The sequence below is a fragment of the Oncorhynchus masou genome, chromosome 16 (genome assembly GCF_036934945.1).
Source record: "Oncorhynchus masou masou isolate Uvic2021 chromosome 16, UVic_Omas_1.1, whole genome shotgun sequence".
NCBI lineage: Eukaryota > Metazoa > Chordata > Actinopteri > Salmoniformes > Salmonidae > Oncorhynchus > Oncorhynchus masou.
In genome coordinates this window covers 26,050,867-26,071,084 of record NC_088227.1, presented here as the reverse complement: position 1 = coordinate 26,071,084, position 20,218 = coordinate 26,050,867, and the positions used below count along the sequence as shown (strand labels likewise).

At 43.3% G+C, this 20,218-nt stretch overlaps 1 protein-coding gene across 3 annotated transcripts in view; it reads right to left on the bottom strand.

The window, feature by feature from the left end:
* Nucleotides 1-17,716, bottom strand: part of LOC135557756 (SAM and SH3 domain-containing protein 1-like) — a 321,252-nt gene extending 303,536 nt beyond the window's left edge. For 2 of the 3 annotated variants that reach the window (XM_064991329.1, XM_064991330.1), the window contains exon 1: nt 16,126-17,716. In XM_064991329.1, coding sequence (XP_064847401.1) covers nt 16,126-16,632 — 507 coding nt within the window. In that variant the 5' untranslated portion in view covers nt 16,633-17,716. The remainder of the gene's footprint in view (nt 1-16,125) is intronic. The other variant, XM_064991334.1, reaches the window with a different exon arrangement.
* Between the last annotated feature and the right edge of the window lie 2,502 nt (nt 17,717-20,218).

Here is a 20,218-nt window from a genome sequence, read left to right as displayed (position 1 = left end):
CCCCTCCTACAGAGCTGAGCCCATTCACACAAAATCAACAGTGAAATTTGCAGATTGCAAATATGAATGCATGCTTTACATAATAATAGACATAAGCTGAGCAGTGGGATTCCTGCATGACAATGAAGCTTCATGCATAATCACACAAGCCCTTTAACATGCTCCCAGCAACCTTATACTGTACTTCACAAACTCAGTCCATTTTCTGTCTGTCTGTCTGTCTGTCTGTCTGTCTGTCTGTCTGTCTGTCTGTCTGTCTGTCTGTCTGTCTGTCTGTCTGTCTGTACGTCTGTCTGTCTGTACGTCTGTCTGTCTGTCTGTCTGTCTGTCTGTCTGTCTGTCTGTCTCTCTCTCTCTCTCTCTCTCTCTGTATCTCTCTCTGTATCTCTCTCTCTGTATCTCTCTCTCTATATATATATATATCTCTCTCTCAATATATATATATCTCTCTCTCTACCTCTACCTCTACGTAGGTAAGTCAACCCAGGTCGATTCTATAGCCCTCCTCAGCGTCAGTACTGGTGCCAGCAGGTGTTTCCTGAGCTGAGCTGGCCCCTAGTCTGGGACTGTGGCTTTGGCCACTGTGAGAGAGAGGGTGGGGTGGTTCAGGTTGGGGTGAGTGTTTAGGTGATGTAAGGGGGGCATGTGGCCCCTCTATCGCATGTGATTGTTCCATAAATGGATTGGACAGAGAGTGAAACTGTGGGGGATTTGGGAGGAGCAGCCTAACAGTCTATTGTTCTGTGAGTGACAGCCTGTTCTCATCTAGCCTCAGACTCTGAGTGACCATACAGGACAGGAGCGAGGACACTTCCTTAAGCCTCCATGGTGTGATGAAGGATTATATTTACAGCACTGTGCAGCAGGAAAAGGCCATATGACAGACATTTGTTTCCATATTGGCCCAATATATTTTTGCATAGAGGGATTTCAACCCATCAATGAAAGAAAAAAAGGGATCAGTGAAGCTTTTATTCTTGTTCTGCCTCTTTTTTTTTTTTTAAAGTTACACAAAAAAATGCTTTTTTCTATTTTCTAATTAAATAGGTATTTTGAATTTGAGGAAACGTTGTAAATCCCAACATTCTGTTTAGTCAGTAAACAATATATAATGATGAGTAGAGCGACATTCTTCCACCCATCTCAATCTTTCATGAGCTGCCACTGGACTCTATCTATATAGTAAGAATCTCTTGTTGAATCTGCTCTCTATCACACCTACTCCTCATCACTTCTACCATGACATAATGCACCTCAATCAATGATTCAGTGTCCAAAGCTATGAACCATAGGTTGGTTGACAATGTAATTGAATAAATTGCTCACATTTAAGACACAACAACCTTGAAGAGGCAGACACAGACTGTCAAACATGTAAATATAATATGGGCGTGCATGGCAACGGTAGGAGCATTTATTCTGTGTGCCTGCCTGCATGTGTGCGTCTGTGTGTGTCTGTCTGTGTGTGTCTGTCTGTGTGTGTCTGTCTGTGTGTGTGTATGTGCGTGCGTGTTACTTCACCCGTGATTAACAGAATAAGAGATCATTTTCCTGACTGTCACCACAAGGCTGTGACCAGACTGACCACCACACATTAATTAAAGATTATCAGAGTTAGTTAGTCCATCTTGGCAGCAGATACCGCCCTCAATATAAACAAACTAACAACAACAGCAGACGCAGCTGTCTCTCCCAGTCTTGTAATGTAGTCAAGGGAACAAATCCAGTTAATTAAACAAAAAAAATCGGAATTTATTTTCGAAAACCCTTGCGTCAAAACAAATAATAATTTTTGCGTAATCCTCTTTGAATGGGGGGGAAACATTTCAAAAGCCGTCACTACGGTTACGACAATCATGAATGTCAAACAAGGCCAGTTTTAATTAAGACATGCTTTCTGATGAGTAGGTTTACACACAGTCAACACAGGCCAGGAAACAACTCCCTCCTCCATGGGCCTGGTATGAAACTAGAACCCCAAGACTAAAGTGAGGGTGGAGCTGGAGCTATAGCTAACTAACTGAGACAAAGCCTGGAGGGCCAACCCAATTTGTCACAAAAGAGTCTTGGAATCAGAGGAGAAGGAGAGAAGGAGCCTTCCACAGATTTCCACATTAAGCTTCAGGACATTCCTCCCCTTAGAACAAATCCCAAGAGCTATTAAAACAAACAAGGGTTGGTTTGGCGCCGTCCTTCAACAAAGATCTGCTGACACAAAATGGTGGTTCTGTGGTTCAACCCTGGCAGCTCAGACTGCATCAATCCCCACCATTAACACACAGTGACCTCACATAGCCACAGGAATACATGAGCATCCTTCAAGCCTATAGCAACCTCAAACTCAACTCTGGACCTCGAAGCCAGTTCCAATGCGTTGTTCTTATTGTTCCCCTCTAATCTGGACTAATTTAGACCTGAGACACCAGGTGGGTGCATTTAATTATCAGGTAGAACAGAAAACCAGCAGGCGCCGGACCTCGTAGGGTCAGAGTTGAATACCCCTGCTCTAGCAGGTCAACCATTTAGCATTGACGTAGCATAATAATGACCTCGCTACTGATAAAGAGTAACAGTAGGACAGCCGTTTGGACAGGAGACTCAATGGATTTGAAAGCCTAAAACCTGATTTCCTGGCTCTAGGCCACTGTGTTAACCCAATTGAGCCTGAGCTGCCTCCACTTTCCATGAAACACAGTAGTGGGCAATTAGTGGGCCTATTTAATGAATTTAACAATGAACCCTGACATTTAGAGAGGGCACACAAAAATAATTAGTCCAGTGAACTCTGACCTTCCATACTGAGCATGCCCCGACTGGCACTGTTAATGATGGCCCCTGATTGGTTAACCCCCAGACTCTCCGATCACAGCCACACAGCATAAGCCTGATGAGCTCGCTCACCATCATAACATATACATCTGCATCTATCTCTCTCCATCCCCAACGGCACAATCCATTTGACAATGTACTGTTAGCAAAAATCCAAAGAGGCAAATCAAAGGGTTGCATGTTACATCAGTTAACTAGGGTACATGATCTATCAGTGCGGATACAAGCCTAATTGGCTATTACTATCAGGGAGCCTCAGAGGTAAAGTGCCTCCGCAGCATACATTAAACTGGCACCTGTTATGCACTTTCCATAATTAGCATCCTCTCTGTGGCATAGCATGCTGTGCAGCGTGCTATATACACACACACATATATACATGCACACAGCCACATATGCACATGCACACAGCCACACATGCACGTGCACACACACACCAGCATTTACTCTTCCAGACAAGCCCATAAATGTTTGATTAATGCTTACAGTATCAGAGGTGGCAAACCACAAAACACAGGCCAGAGTCAGAGTCAGAATCATAAAATGACTGTGGTCTATTTAAGCAATAAGGCACGGGAGGGTGTGGTATATGGCCAATATACCACGGCTAAGGGCTGTTCTTATGCACGATGCAACGCAGAGTGCCTGGATACAGCCCTTAGCTGTGGTATATTGGCCATATACCGCAAACCTCAGAGGTGCATTACTGCTATTATGAACAGGTTACTCACATAATTAGAGCAGTAAAAATACATGTTTTATCATACCCATGGTATACGGTCTGATACACCACGGCTGTCAGCCAATCAGCATTCAGGGCTCGAGCCACACAGTTTATAATGATATAAAAACAGGATGTGCGATAATCTAATGCTTGTGTGTGTTTGAGTGAATCAGAAGAGTGTACTAACTGGTTGTTTAGGCTAATGAAGGTCTGGATCCAGCCAGGTATGTAGAGTCACAGTGTTTTACAACCCTGCCAGGCACTGCCACTACAAAGCCCCTCAGCCAGGTACAGAGACACAGCAACACCCGTGTGGTCCCCATGATCAAAGCCTCTCTGCACAGCCCTACACTGATGCATTGGAAATGGACCAATTAGAGAGGAGAGAGTGGGAGGGGGAGATGGGGTGGGTTCTCTGGCGGAGCAGTGTTCGTTCCTTACCTTCCTTACCCCGACCCTTATAATACCTTCAGACAGGATAATCCCACTCCCCCCCCTCTCTTTCTCACTATCTCTCACAATCTTGCCTTGTGGACCATGGGACCATTCTGACATACAAGTTGATAGGTGTATGGGTGAGGCCAACTCCTCTCATCATTCTGTTAAATGACTCATGCTGTCTAAGTGTCTTAAAGAGGACAGTGTAATAGTGTGACTGCTGTTGGTGGTCTTAAATTCTCGACACACCGGTAGTATTCGCCGGCCGAGAGTACTTAGCACCTCTGAACAGAGTGCCAGCCGTAATTTGAAAAGTGATGTAGCTAGTCCCTAAAACACACAGTGCGAAACGAACAGCAGGTCGACATTCGGTGCAGATTGACATTGCGTGCAGGGCGACATTCAGTGCAGGGCGAATCTTGGTGCAGGGCGACATTCAGTGCAGGGCGACATTCGGTGCAGGACGACATTCAGTGCAGGGCGACATTCAGTGCAGGGTGACATTCAGTGCAGGGCGACATTCAGTGCAGGACGACATTCAGTGCAGGGCAACATTTGGTGCAGGGCGACATTCGGTGCAGGGTGACATTCAGTGCAGGGCGAATCTTGGTGCAGGGCGACATTCAGTGCAGGGCGACATTCAGTGCAGGGCGACATTCAGTGCAGGGCAAATCTTGGTGCAGGGTGACATTCAGTGCAGGGCGACATTCAGTGCAAGACGACATTCAGTGCAGGGCGACATTCAGTGCAGGGCAACATTCGGTGCAAGACGACATTCAGTGCAGGACGACATTCAGTGCAGTGCGACATTCGGTGCAGGGCGACATTCAGTGCAGGACGACATTCAGTGCAGGGCGACATTCAGTGCAGGGCGACATTCAGTGCAGGACGACATTTAGTGCAGGGCGAATCTTGGTACAGGGCGACATTCAGTACAGGGCGACATTCAGTACATGGCGACATTCGGTGCAGGGCGACATTCAGTGCAGGACGACATTCAGTGCAGGGCGACATTCAGTGCAGGGCGACATTCAGTGCAGGACGACATTTAGTGCAGGGCGAATCTTGGTACAGGGCGACATTCAGTACAGGGCGACATTCAGTACATGGCGACATTCGGTGCAGGGCGACATTCGGTGCAGGGTGACATTCAGTGCAGGGCGACATTCGGTGCAGGGCGAATCTTGGTGCAGGGCAACATTCGGTGCAGGGCGACATTCAGTGCAGGGCGACATTCGGTGCAGGGCGAATCTTGGTGCAGGGCAACATTCGGTGCAGGGCGACATTCGGTGCAGGGCGACATTCGGTGCAGGGCGACATTCGGTGCAGGGCGACATTCGGTGCAGGGCGACATTCAGTGCAGGGCGACATTCGGTGCAGGGCGAATCTTGGTGCAGGGCAACATTCGGTGCAGGGCGAATCTTGGTGCAGGGCAACATTCGGTGCAGGTCGACACTGTAACTAGTGTACCTGAACACACCATGGCATCCTCCCAGGGACCAGGGAAAGGTCACCTGACATCATATCCTGTCTGTTGCTTTACAGCTGCTGATTAATGATGCTGCAGCCTGGACCCATGCTCTGGAGGGAGCGCCCTCATCCCTCACCCCCCCGTTTAACACTATCTTCATAGAGAAGGGATTACGCTATCCATTTGACACAAGACCGTGGGGACTGGGGAGACAGGGGCTCGGGCTGGGAAAACAAACTGGAGAAAGTGCTCTGCCACCTTTTATAAAAGCAGAGTCGTGACTATGAAAAAGAGGCTTGATATTTTATAGGTATGCAGTAAAAACCTATAGGATTGACCTCTGAAGACATTTGACCCTAAAGGTTGGAGTCATTTAAGACTACATTGCAATTTTCAAAGAATAAGCCCTCTAAAAGAACACATTATCAGGACGAGCTCGGGCTGGGAATTGCCAGGGACCTCATGATACGATATTATCACAATGCTTCGGTGCCGATACGATACGTATTGCAATTCTCACAATTCTATAGGTAGTGTGATTCAATAGTGGGATTTTATTGCGATTAGGTTGTTCTTAACATAATGCTCACCATATGTCTGGAAATAAAAAAGCTGAAAACAAATAGTCTCCCTATCTAAAAATAAGATGGTGAACAAGCAAAGCAGGAAAAATACTGGAGTTATTGCATCTTTGCCAGAATTATGCAATAAAATGCAATAATCCCAACCTGCACTCTGCCACTTAACCTCCTAATACCACCAATCCCAGACTACATGCAGCCGGACAAACAAGGTAACTAATCTTTAAATACTCACAATCTGTTTCTATGGCAACCCCTGCTTTCACAGGCACCCCGGTGCATGACCCCTGACTGGTGGTGTGCATAGTTGGAGGGAGGCACAATAGGTAACACACATGCAAATATAAGAAGATATAACAAAGGCCAACTCTATGGGCTACAACCACAAATGATTCTATGTTTTGATTGCACACAAAGTGATTTCCTGTGAGCTCCAATCACTGTCTACAGAATAGGTTGGTATAATGATCCCTTCTTTAATCAACCCGACTGTGATCTACACGCAATGGGGATGTGTGCAATCTGGTTCCTGACACACACAGATGCTGGAGCCTGCTCTCTTGTCACCTTCTATCCTACAGGGGCACTTGATTGCTTCATTTGCTTTGCTGTCCATGTTGCAGAACAGGATTGATGCATTATGGTGTTGTACTTGTAGCTGTAACACTGATCTGATAACATATCTGATAACATATCTGATAACATATCTGACAATATATATGATAATATATCTGATAACGTATCTGATAACATATCTGATAATATATATGATAACGTATCTGATAACATATCTGATAACATATCTGATAACATATCTGATAACATATATGATAACGTATCTGATAACATATCTGATAACATATATGATAACGTATCTGATAACGTATCTGATAACATATCTGATAACATATCTGATAACATATCTGATAACATATATGATAACGTATCTGATAACATATCTGATAACATATATGATAACGTATCTGATAACGTATCTGATAACATATCTGATAACATATCTGATAACATATCTGATAACATATATGATAACGTATCTGATAACATATCTGATAACATATCTGATAACATATCTGATAACATATCTGATAACATATCTGATAATATATATGATAAAATATCTGATAATGTATCTGATAAAATATCTGATAATATATATGATAACGTATCTGATAACATATCTGATAACATATCTGATAACATATCTGATAATATATCTGATAATGTATCTGATAAAATATCTGATAATATATATGATAACGTATCTGATAACATATCTGATAACATATCTGATAATATATCTGATAATGTATCTGATAACATATCTGATAATATATCTGATAATGTATCTGATAAAATATCTGATAATATATATGATAACGTATCTGATAACATATCTGATAACATATCTGATAACATATCTGATAATATATCTGTCATTCATGTCTCATCAGGACCTCTTCTACAGTGGAAATAGTCATGGCTGCAGCGTCCAGCAACAACATAGACTGGACGCTTTATTTAAAGGTGTTGCCATGACTATGCATAGCTCTGTAAGTGATATGGATGTGCCATATGAGGGACATATATCTTGCCAGTATAGAATTAGACTAAGAAGCTGTGGCTAAAACTTTACAACATATATGCCGTGATAGATTTCTAAACAATTATCAATTATCATTATAACTGTAAATGTTATGTAAATTATTCATTAGAGTATTTGAAGCATTTCAACTGTGTTTCTGGGTAATTTGAATAGTATACTTACACCCACAGCCTCACATAAGCAAGTTTTCAAGTATGACTAAAGCTGCTTAAAAGCCACTCGATTATGTGAGAAACAAAGAGCACAGTAGGAAAACATCCCAGTGAAATGAGAAGGCCAGCTGCACACAGTGTTACACTGCTTTTCCCACATTTTCACTTGTTCCTTGGAGAAGGGTGGTCATGTCTGTCTGTCTCTGTGGGCCCGACTGGACAGAAAGCCAGCCATTAAAACGTTCTGTGGTGCTCTGACACACAATGACACACACCATTCTCTATGGAGAAAATACGTAGCAGGTTACTCCTTTAATTTCCAGAAAACTTCACAAGACTGAGGGTGCATATATATCTGATTTCTTTTGACAGCTGTGGAAGAGCTCAGGAGCCTCACATACAGGTAACTGCCAAAATAATGGAAACACTTGATTAAATGAGGGATACAAAGTATACTGAAAGAACTTGCTTCAACACAGGTGTGGTTCCTGAGTTAATTAAGCAATTAACATCCCATCAATCTTAGGGTCATGTATAAAAATGCCCAGTATTTTACTACCATAGTTAGAAGAAGAGATCTCAGTGACTTTGAGAGTGGTCTCAAAGGAGCGTAGAGGGTTTAAAGGGTGCGTGTGTGTGTGTGTGTGTGTGTGTCACCGGATCTCAACCCAATTGAACACTTCTGGAGTGGCGCCTGAGACAAGATTTCCACCACCATCAACAAAACACCAAATTATGGAAGAACGGTGTCGCATCCCTTCAATAGAGTTCCAGAATGGTGTCGCATTCCTTCAATAGAGTTCCAAACACTTATAGAATCTATTATAGAATCTATGCCAAGGTACATTGAAGCAGGTTGAGGGGTCGTGGTGGCCCAACACCCTATTAAGACACTATATGTGTGTGTTTCCTTTATTTTGGCAGTTACCTGTACATTACAGCACTGAGCGCACAGTCCAGAGGCCCTATTACCCAAAATGTAAATGTTATATTCTGATAGTGTACTGGAGCTAGAACCATTGAGACCCAGAGGGACTGTAGTACTGTATGGTCCGTTTCCTCTTGTCAACTCCGATCAGGATCACCCCAGCTCAGCTAGTGTTTGACAAGCAGGTCAAACCCAGTTGGGGTCAAAGATCAGGGAACTAGCTAACAGCCTAGACACAACACACCCAGATGTTGTTTAGGTTCTCAAGTGCTAGTGTTTATCATGCATAGCCTGGTACCAAGTCTGTTGGTGCTGTACAGCTAAGTTTTATAGTTGTTGACATGACAATTACCATAGGAGTTGGCATGACAGCACTAACTGATCTAGGAACAGGCTATATTTGGTAGCCTTTAACCTATCTGCGCACGGAACCCGGTGATCGCTACATAAATAGTCATATTAAACATTCATGAAAATACAAGTGTCTCACATGTTTTGAAAGCCTAGAATCTTGCTAATCCAACTGCGTTGTCAGATTTAAAAAAGGATTTACTGCGAAAGAATATGATGCGATTATCTGAGGATAGAGCCCCATAAAAAACGACTATTTCAACCAGCACAGGCGTAACAAAATCACAAACTGCAATAAAATAAATGGTTTACCTTTGACGATCTTCCTCTGTTTGCAATCCCAATGCTCATTGTTACACAATGAATGGTCTTTTGTTTGATAAAATCTATTTTTATAGCCTAACATGAAATTTACATTCGAGGTAAATACACACACAAAACGTGACTTTTCCAGTCATGTTTGGTTTCATTGCAATCAACTGGTTTGCTTGTAACACAACCAAACCTGATGGGTCATTTCGAGGGACGTATTGACTGAAAGAAACCGATTTGAGGACAACAAGTAATGACATCATTGTGCACCAATGATTTGCCCACCGTTTCGTTGATTGACTGTATTTTAACCCAATGACCACTGATCGTCTTGAAATCTAGCTGGGTAGCCAATGAGCTGAGGTAAACGGCAATATGTAATGTTTATGTGTTGGAAGACCAACCCATGTAGTAAACTCCGGCGTAAAGAGGTTCATTCGCCATTGACGATTCATACCGGGAGGAGCAACACATGTTGCACACAGCATTGTTTTGGTAAAGCGCATATTCAGCTGTTTATATATCAATCAGTATGGTGACTAAGTCAGGGAAAGCTAAATCTAAGTCTAGATATACAGATGTACACACAATTTTAGAAGAAATTGATCGAGGACGATTCATTTAGCGATTCCCAAATGGAGGAATACTTTTTGAACGGAGAGGACATCGTTTTGGACTGGTTCTTCTCATGCTAATGCCGTTGTTTGAAAGTAATAATATAAAATATTATTTGGGAAATGAAATAGCCTATTTGAAGCTGTTGAGGGGAGGGCAGGCCCACAACAATGGCCAAAGTGGAATGGAGACTGTAGATACAGCTGGTCTGTCATAATATAATAGAGACAGTAGATCTAGCTGAAATGTCATAATATAAATGAGACAGTAGATCTAGCATGTCTATAATAATATATTCAACCTTATGTTCCCTGTACTCTGTAATCTGTTTATTATACCTGTTGATACAGGGCTCATATGTGAAACTATTCTAACTGCACATTATCTTTCACAGTGACACTGCCAAGGTGTCCATCCCCCACTTAAGCTCCTGCCACAAGTGGTGTTCATCTGCCCAAATGTATTTCTGCAGGCATGGATGTGCTATGGCTCCTGGCATCAGCAGCATAATATTGTGAAGAGGACTGAGGGTCTTCCAAATATTGAAAATATTATTTTGTAAATGTGTATATATTTTTTTCATGTTTTTTCTCCATTTTCTTTGGGGGGGGGTGTGTGTTAGAATACCATTTTGGTATTTTGTATATAGTTATTCCATTCAAAATGTATAACTTTACCAATTTGGCCACTTGGGTACATTTGGCCTACTTGTGTGGGACACCTGGGTGACTTCATGATAAATATCATGTAGCACACTCATTTTGGAAGTTATCATTCTGAAACTTTGCACAAGCACTGTTGCCCTCTTATGTTTTTCACTGAAATTGTCCCCATCATCCTATCTGAATGTTTGCTTTATCTTGTTCATTTTAAAGATGATGATACAACAATAAAAAGAAAAACACATGTTTTTTTTTTCATTGTATTATCTAAACCAGATCTATTGTGTTATATTTTCCTACATTCAATTCACATTTACACAAACTTCAGAGTGTTTTCTTTCAAATGGTACCAAGAATATGCATATCCTTGGTGCTGTGCCTGACTGTGCAGTTAGATTAGGGCATGTCTTCAGGCGGAAATTGAAAAAAGTAGGGGGTAGCTCTAAGAGGTTTTAATTAAGTGTAGAATAAAAGGAGACTGGTAGCAAAGCAGTTTGAGTGTGTTTTGTGTGAAGGGAATGAATGTGGTCCATCCCTCTATGACACTCCCCCACCTCTATCCTTTACCTGTCTTGCTAATTTACTTTCTCTCCCTGACTCAAGCCCATACGGCCATCCTTGACATTTTATGACTTCCTTTTTACGAGCAGTTGTTGATTACACCTTTAAATGGTCCTTAATAAAGGCTGAGAGCAAACAGGACGTTCAGCAGAAACCTTGGCAAACATCAGGGCCGTTCCATTCTAAAGGGTCTCCTTTTCCCGTCTTATGGCAGCTTGCCAGCCCACAGGGTGTAACATGAAGAAAAGAAGATTCTTGGCTAAACGAAAAGCTTTCACCAAATTACTCTGCTGCCTGGCTTATCAATAAGGAAAAAGCTGTTAATTATGTAAAAACAGAGCATACCGTCTTCTTTATGAGAAAGCAGAGAGATGGAATCACTGGTCACTTTAAATGGAACACTAGTATCTTAAATAATGTTTACATACTGTTTTATACTCATTTCATATGTATATACTGTATTCTACTGTATTCTAGTCAATGCCACTCGGACATGATTTATATATTTCTAATTCCATTATTTTACTTTTAGATTTGTGTATATTGTTGTGAAATGTTAGATACTACTGCACTGTTGGGGCAAGGAACACAAGCATTTCGCTACACCCGCAATATTATCTGCTAAATATGTGTATGTGACCAATAAAATGTGATTTGTTTGGGAAAGAGTTATTCTCCTGGGGCTAAATGCTATTCTGAGTGGGGAACAGAGTTATTCTCCTGGGGCTAAATACTATTCTGAGTGGGGAACAGAGTTATTCTCCTGGGGTTAAATGCTATTCTGAGTGGGGAACAGAGTTATTCTCCTGGGGCTAAATGCTATTCTGAGTGGGGAACAGAGTTATTCTCCTGGGGCTAAATGCTATTCTGAGTGGGGAACAGAGTTATTCTCCTGGGGTTAAATGCTATTCTGAGTGGGGAACAGAGTTATTCTCCTGGGGCTAAATGCTATTCTGAGTGGGGAACAGAGTTATTCTCCTGGGGCTAAATGCTATTCTGAGTGGGGAACAGAGTTATTCTCCTGGGGCTAAATGCTATTCTGAGTGGGGAACAGAGTTATTCTCCTGGGGCTAAATGCTATTCTGAGTGGGGAACAGAGTTATTCTCCTGGGGCTAAATGCTATTCTGAGTGGGGAACAGAGTTATTCTCCTGGGGCTAAATGCTATTCTGAGTGGGGAACAGAGTTATTCTCCTGGGGTTAAATGCTATTCTGAGTGGGGAACAGAGTTATGGATAATGCATGTACCATAAAATTGTAACACAGAAATGTTTATTATTTTACTTAGCACTATACTACACCACATGAATGATACATAGTTATGACCACTATCTTATATCTGAAACATTCAGGAAGTTAAACCTCTATAAACAAAGCTCTTTTTCACACTAAAGGTTTGGCTGTACTTTAGTCTGGCCTATAGCCATAATGCAGGAGTGGACCATGGTCATTTTCTCATTAGGCCAACTAAAGGATCTCTAAAAGAAAGCTGATTTCATGAAAGGCGAGGAAGCTGGGATATTAAAAGAACTAAGAGAGGAAGCAAGGTTAGAGTGAAGCATGGAAGGTGACGATCTTGTCCTTTCACTCAGGGAGGAAGCCAATAATAGCATCAACTACCCCATACTGCCTTTCCATCTTCCCTCACAAAGACTCAACAACTCCATGTATTAACTGAATGTCTCACATTGGTAAGGAGCACTAAGCCACAAGCTTGATAAAAACTCCCACCAGATTGAATCAACTGCTCTCAGGTCAGTTTAAGGCTTTGAACAAGTGATGTGAAGTTTCCCGTAAGAACTTATCTAGGAACAGCTTACCCTCCACAAATCCTGACATGGGGGAAATGCTAAGCTGACCTTAGATCAGCATCAGCAGCCCAGTCCTCTTAACAAACACTGATTCCAGTCCTGTTTCTGTTTGAGCATCATAAACTTCCATCTCTGTACAGTCATCCTCTCCACATGACACCCAGTGGTTTCATCACCCTCCCATCAGGACAATGCAGGCCACTTGTCTCCTCAGTGCTATTCGATGGGCGGAAATCGGAAATCCAAAACACAACACGAGTGAATGGACACGTGGCTCCATCAGCCTGCAGTCAAACAATGGGAGCATCTCCCTGAGTTTAGCTTCCACTTCCTAACCACACAGACACAGGGCATACAGAGGAAATACTAGTATTGTGGAGGTGTACAGGACAGAGGCTGCTATCCGCCCTACAACGCGGACATTCATGGACAGTCAAATCGTGGACGATTTGTAACTGAAATAGTAGAGATTCAAATCAGCGTCACAAAAAGCCATAACATTTAACGAGCTGCCCTTCCCATTCATTCCAGATCATCTGATTGGCTGGATCAAGAGGAAATATAGGGCAGAGCACCATCCTGTTAAATGTTACTGTTTCTGCAAGCCTTTTGGCATCTGAAGACAGGGCACATTTTAAAAAAACATTTTTCTAACTCAACTGAACATCTCCACTTTAATTAGCAGAAACTGACATGCTTTGACCACAAATATCTGTGTGCTTCAGAGACAGCATTACACTGGGTCTGTGATTCAATATGGTCAGACATAACATCTTCTAGATAGCAGAAAGTAGATGCAGAGAGTAAAGTACCCCTCTCCTTGTGTCTCCTCAGCCTCCATGCTCTGGAATGGCAACATTGTCACCACAACACAGCAAGAGGATGAGCCATGGCATGGCAGTTAATTTGTTTCACTCGTTATCAAACACATTTGTCATTGATGGTGTCAATGTCACTTCTCAGTCAGGAAAATGCAATGAAGGAATTAAAAGGAACCAAGAAAATCAATAAGCACAAGTGTAGTATCTAAGTAGCCATTAGCAAGCAATATGACTGCACTGCACACAACAATTACACACCAAACACTATCAATAATGCTAGTATTGTTCTCCAATGAGAAATACAGAACTGTGCAATCATAGACGTGTTCGAGCAATGATACCCCCCCTCTCTCTTTCTCTCTCTCTCTGCCTCTGTCTGTGTCTCTCTATCTCCCCCCAGACAAGGGCTCCCTGTGGTCTAGATAAGGATCATGGGTATTAATGTCTCCCAGCAGAGCCCTAGTAGTGAAGTGTTGGCTTATGGTCCTATAGCCTCATAGGGACGTGGCAGTCAACGACATTTCAGAGCATCATCACTGAGCAGTGCTGGATGAAGTACTGTGTCTACAAATGAAGCACAAAAACAAACAGAGAAGCAGTGTGAACATAGAGTTACCAGACATTGACCCACAACCGCCATTTGCTTATCTATGCTGTATTTAATGTACTATGTAAGCCTTGTTGAGACTACCATGTCTGGTCTCAGGGGCAGAGAGAGAAGAACCCTGCACTGACCAATCAGAGGCCAGCTGGTCACAGTTCCATCACTGAGGGCTCCTCACAATTGACTCGCTCCTGAGGAGAAGACTACTGGCCTGGATCACATTCAACACTCTACTGCTGGGTTTCACACTCACATACTGTATGTATACACACATGCAAGCAAGCAAGCAAGCAAACACACACACACACACACACACACACACACACACACACACACACACACACACACACACACACACACACACACACACACACACACACACACACACACACACACACACACACACACACACACACACGGAGAGAGCGAGAGAGAGACCTTGAACTGCTCATTCTCCTCCAAAGCCTCAGTGTTGAAGCTTTGGCTCTAAATAAATACAGCCTTTAACCGTCTGGAGAAAACAATTTGTTTCAAAGTGACGTTAGCCATAGTCCTGGAAAAATCCCAAATCTCTGTGGGATTCCCATTTATAGGAAAAGGGATAATGCCAGGAATACAAAGAGGCAGAAGAAGTGCTGACAAAACACTGCAATTTGAATATTGATCACTTTGAAATCCCAAATAAAGTCTGCATGTTCATTGTAAGATTTCAAGATTTAAGGATCAATTCAATTGGAAACCCTTGAAATAACATGTGCATGAGATAATCCTTTGAAATGCTATTTTCTCTCAGGAGAATCTCTCTGTAGAATTAAACACTGATCTTTTTCATCGTATCCCAAAAAATGTAATGTACATTGCATTGCACGGCTATGGTGACAAAAGCTATGTGTGTGTGTGTGTGTGTGTGTGTGTGTCTCACTTTCTTCTCTGTACTAACAAAGTGGTCATTGAGTGAGCCCTCAGTAGGCTGAGCATCTGATGGAAGGCCACTGATCTGATATAAAGATGCTATCAATCTGCCTCCTCAAATGAGCTCCAGCAGAAAACCAGATGGACACCCTCAATTTAGACTGCTGCTAATCAATGATGACGACACACGTTCATCAACTAAATTGGCCTGGGCCAAAATGAGCACGATGACGCAGGTTGATCCAACTCCTCAGAGAGGTCTGGGGTCTGGACAGACAGGTGAGAAACACTAGACAGGTGAGTGTGAATTAATCTATCATCCAAGTGTGTTTCTCTCTACAGGAAATCAGAGAATGATTGAAGGCTCCTCCTCTTCCCGCTCATTGATCCACAGCAGCCAGCCGTCACCACGGCAGCATTCACTAACTCACACAATCCCAAGGGAACATAGGGCCAGACAAGGACACATCCCCAGGGGACAATAGGGCCAGACAGGGCTCTCCTGAGGCCTGACAACCAGCAATGGCTCAGACAACCACTTGATCTGAGATGCATATCTATGATATAGCATGCCCAACCCAACATTTATATAATGAGTAGCATCTTTCTCTGATTCAAAATGATTTGGATGACTGATTATCCTTTGCATGACATGGGACCGGTTATAATGATGGTATGCATTGGTTATACAGCTTTCCAGTGAGAGGTATAGTCTTGATGATGATCTCACCTTGTTTGAGTATGGTGGCCTGGCAAGGTTGACTCCATCTCTGATGACTTTATCCCTAATCATGATCTTCAGCTTCAATTTGGGGTAAATCACCAGCTCCCTCCGGTTTCCAAGCGTCAGGTTCCTCTGCGCGCCCAGATACGCGCCCCCATTCCTCCCGACCCGGTCACTATTCGGTTCGGTCCAAGACTTGGACCCCCGGAGTTTAGACTCGTACTGGTCCACCAGATGACTAGGACACATTTCGGACGCGGGGGGCATCGGCTCAAGTGTAAAATACAGCCCCGCCTCAGTCTCCTTCTCGTCGTCTTTCAGCCTTTGCACCGCGTCGTGGATCCTTTGCCGGTGGTGCGGTATGTAGACACCGATAGCATCCAGGTCGGGGTCTCCAATTTGTTTGCAAACTTCCAGATCATCGTAGCCGTTATCCACGAAGGACTCCACATACTGAGAGAGCTGGAGGGTCTTCAGCCACTCAAACACGATGACAGGTCCGGTGCTTGTCATGTTTGGGTGTTGTAGCTACTGTAAATAGGCGAATGTAAAGAGTGCAGAACAGAACACCACCAATAACTACTTCCCCAAACGGATTTTAAATCTCATTGTTAAATGCAAATGAAAATGGCAGTATCTTCGCAATTGATGCAGTCTAATTGTCAGGAACACACGAAGAAAGGACAATGCAAATGTTAGAATCCATGACTCAAAAATAATAGCCTAAACTGTAGACTACGTAGTTCAAAATTCTATTATTTTTTATAGGGACTATGGAATATATGGTCTCCCGTTATTCTGTGATAACATCCAATAAACCCGTTTGGTGAAAAAGGTCAGTGAAACGAAATACACTGATATCCTTTGACACATGCCAATATTTGCAGACGGAGATGAGTTCAGTGGATGCAGTGATAGCGCTCAAATCCCCGATGTCATTTGCCATCGATGTTACTCGCCCATATTGACATGCCAGGTTCACGGTAAACAATCACTTTAGGCAAAGAAAAAAAATCATTATTTAAAACCAAGAATTGTTCCAGATTTAGACCGATTAGAAAGTGTTACCGTATTCAGTAATTGGTTTAGTTATATGTAATCATAAACGTTCCAACGTTGCGCCATTTGGAGACGCTTTGCTCCCGCTGTAGTAGCCTATTCCTTCCACGCCGCCCTCACTCTTGTAAACCCTCAATCGGAGCAAAATGTACGTATTCCAATGACAGGGAAATTGACAGAAAATATCATTTTAAACTCAAAGCAATCCCGAACCAACGAGAGCGACAGCTCGGACCGTGTTGTGTCCAAATGCTTTGGGTATGCCGGGGCACTCCAAGCCGGTAGAGCGGTACGACAATCCACATCCAACAGTCACATTAAAATGTTCCTCGAACCAAACGGTCTGTGCTCGAGCGGTCCACGCCCCCAGATCCGCGTGTGGCTTTAAAAATAGTGTTGGAATTCCTTCTTTACAACCTGTCACGGAACCCATGCGCGCACGGTCAACGAGTCCCCACACAGAGTCCAAAGTTAACCGCGAGATGCTCTGAGAGCGCATTCCATCCGCCTGGCATACAGTTTAAATGAGCAGTCTCGTTTCTGGTTTGATTCACGTGTCTCTCCTACTCTGTGTGATTTCTCTCTCCGCTCAGTGTCTCTTTCTCTTTCGCTCCCTCTCCCTCTCATTCAGTATGTCCCTGGACTCGTTTCTCATCACGCACTAGCACCCCCTGTCTAACAGTTGAGGTACTGAAATACTCGTTTTACTTCGTTGTATTTATTAAAGGATTAAACAAAAAATTGTAATCGCCAAATTATCACACAATAACTGCTCTTTGTTTTGATGTTGCTTTGACTTTTTTAGACAAAGAGAGAGAGGGAGAGAGAGAAAAAAAGAAAGTAGACAAAGAGAGAGAGGGAGGGAGGGAGAGAAAGGGACCAAGCGAGAGTGGGAGAGTGCCCATAGTCCTTTCACTAGCTGAAACAGCTTGCTGCCTCACACAGGGCTCTAGAACACAGACTACTCCACTGACTCACTCTCATCATATTAAACCAGGGAATTAAACACTTTAGGGCCAGTGTAGCCTAGTGGTTAGAGCATCAGACTAGTAACCGCAAGATTGCAAGTTCAAATCCCCGAGCTGACAAGGTACAAATCTGTTGTTCTGCCCCTGAACAGGCAGTTAACCCCATTGTTCCAAGGCTGTCATTGAAAATAAGAATTTGTTCTTAACTGACTTACCTAGTAAAAAAAAAGTTGCCTACATTTTTGTTCAACCTCTCTACTGCTGCAGACAGAGGACACCAACTGGGCCCTTTCCATACATGGAAGACCATATGACACTTTTTGACTGTGCTTCTCTTATTTCTCTCCTCTCTCCGTGATTCCCTGTCTCGAGTCCAATGTGCAGTGCTCTCCCCTTCCTGTCTTGCTGGATGCCGAGGCATCACCACAGGACAGCATCAGCCAGCGGATGAGACAATATAGGAGAGGAAGGAAAAACAGGGAGGGGGGGGGGTGGCACAGACCTGTCCTCGGTGACTTTCCATGTGGATGCCAGGCCCTCAGCAGTGATACATGCATGCTTTATCAAACAAGAGCTGACAGCTTGTTAGAGGTCAGTTTGATACAATCACCACAGACTCTGCTGCTGCCTGGGAGGGATTTGAGCTGTGCTGCCCATTATGACATGCAGCTCGCGTTGTACAAACACAACACAAGTCAGGGGAGAGGAGATGCATTTCAAATAGCCTCATCTTGGAGCGGAGAGTCAGGAACATGTCAGAAACATGGCAGAAATGCATGTCAGGGTATCAGGGGCAGTCGTGTTAGAGGGAGGATTTCCAAGAGGCAGAATACAGAACATATAACCAAGAGCTGGTGTAGAGATAATAATATTGCCATTTGGAAAGAGAGTCATAGGAAAGAGGAGGGACGGATATCCATGCTTAGACATAAGACCGTTTGTTTGGGTGTGTTTGTGTGTTAATCTCTGACCTCATCCTTTACATCACTCTACAGTAAATTACTCAAATCAAATCAAAAATCGAAATCGACTTGTATTTGTCACATACACATGTTTAGCAGATGTTATACCAATCATGTCCAATGAAAAAAGACAGTTATTTCTCGACAGACAGGATTCTAACTCATCTACAGGGCTTATTTTACTTCCTCTTCCCCTCCCTGTCCTAAAGTCCTCTGTCACCCGTCACGAGTGACATGTCGTTAGATCAGTAACAGAAACAGGGGATTATGGGACACGTACTGGCATATGGGCAACAGGCAGTGGTGCGTGCCATGCTGGGTGGACTCAGAGGGTAGGTAGTGCCAGGAATACCATGTTTCCAACCCGCTACTCAGCTACCCAGTTAGAGAGCAGTGGGTGGTGAAGGTGGCAGGAGGCAGGAGGCAGGAGCAGCTATCAGACTGCATGGGAATTTGCACAATACATAGGACTGTACTAATGAACATAGAGTGCCTCACCTCACATCATCTATCTGCTTCTATCTATACAGTAACACAATTTAGTTCACTTTTGTCTCTTGGGTTACATCTATTTATGTATTTCTACATAAACTAGCTAGTTTCCTTGATATCAGCTCAATATAGTAAAATCCAGGCACAGAGAATCATACATGGAATCACAGCTCTGATATTATTTGAGTGAATATAATTATTGTCTTCAAGTTACAAACTGTATAAGCCACTGTACAAGGCATTCATATTGTATGCACAAGCCCTACTCCTCCAGAACCACTGATGTGTATCACCATTGCCCTGGAGGGTAGAAGCCCTCGGCCACATGTACAAACGCTTATCTAACATTTACCTAACCACCTACGGAATAAGGGGGACAATATTAGCGGCCTGGTAGTGGTGGGGATGGTGATTTGAGCTGTGTGTGTGTGTGTGGGGGGGGGGGTTGTGTTAATGAAGAGAGAGTAGGTCAGACGGGTTCCCAGAAGCCAGAAATATTAAACACAAACAGAGGGGAGGGGAGAGAGGAGACAGCCAGGATGCAGGCCTTTACCATGCTATTAGTACTGTCTGTGCCTCTTCATTTTGAGGTAAGGGTTGAGAGGTTGGGTCCTCCTC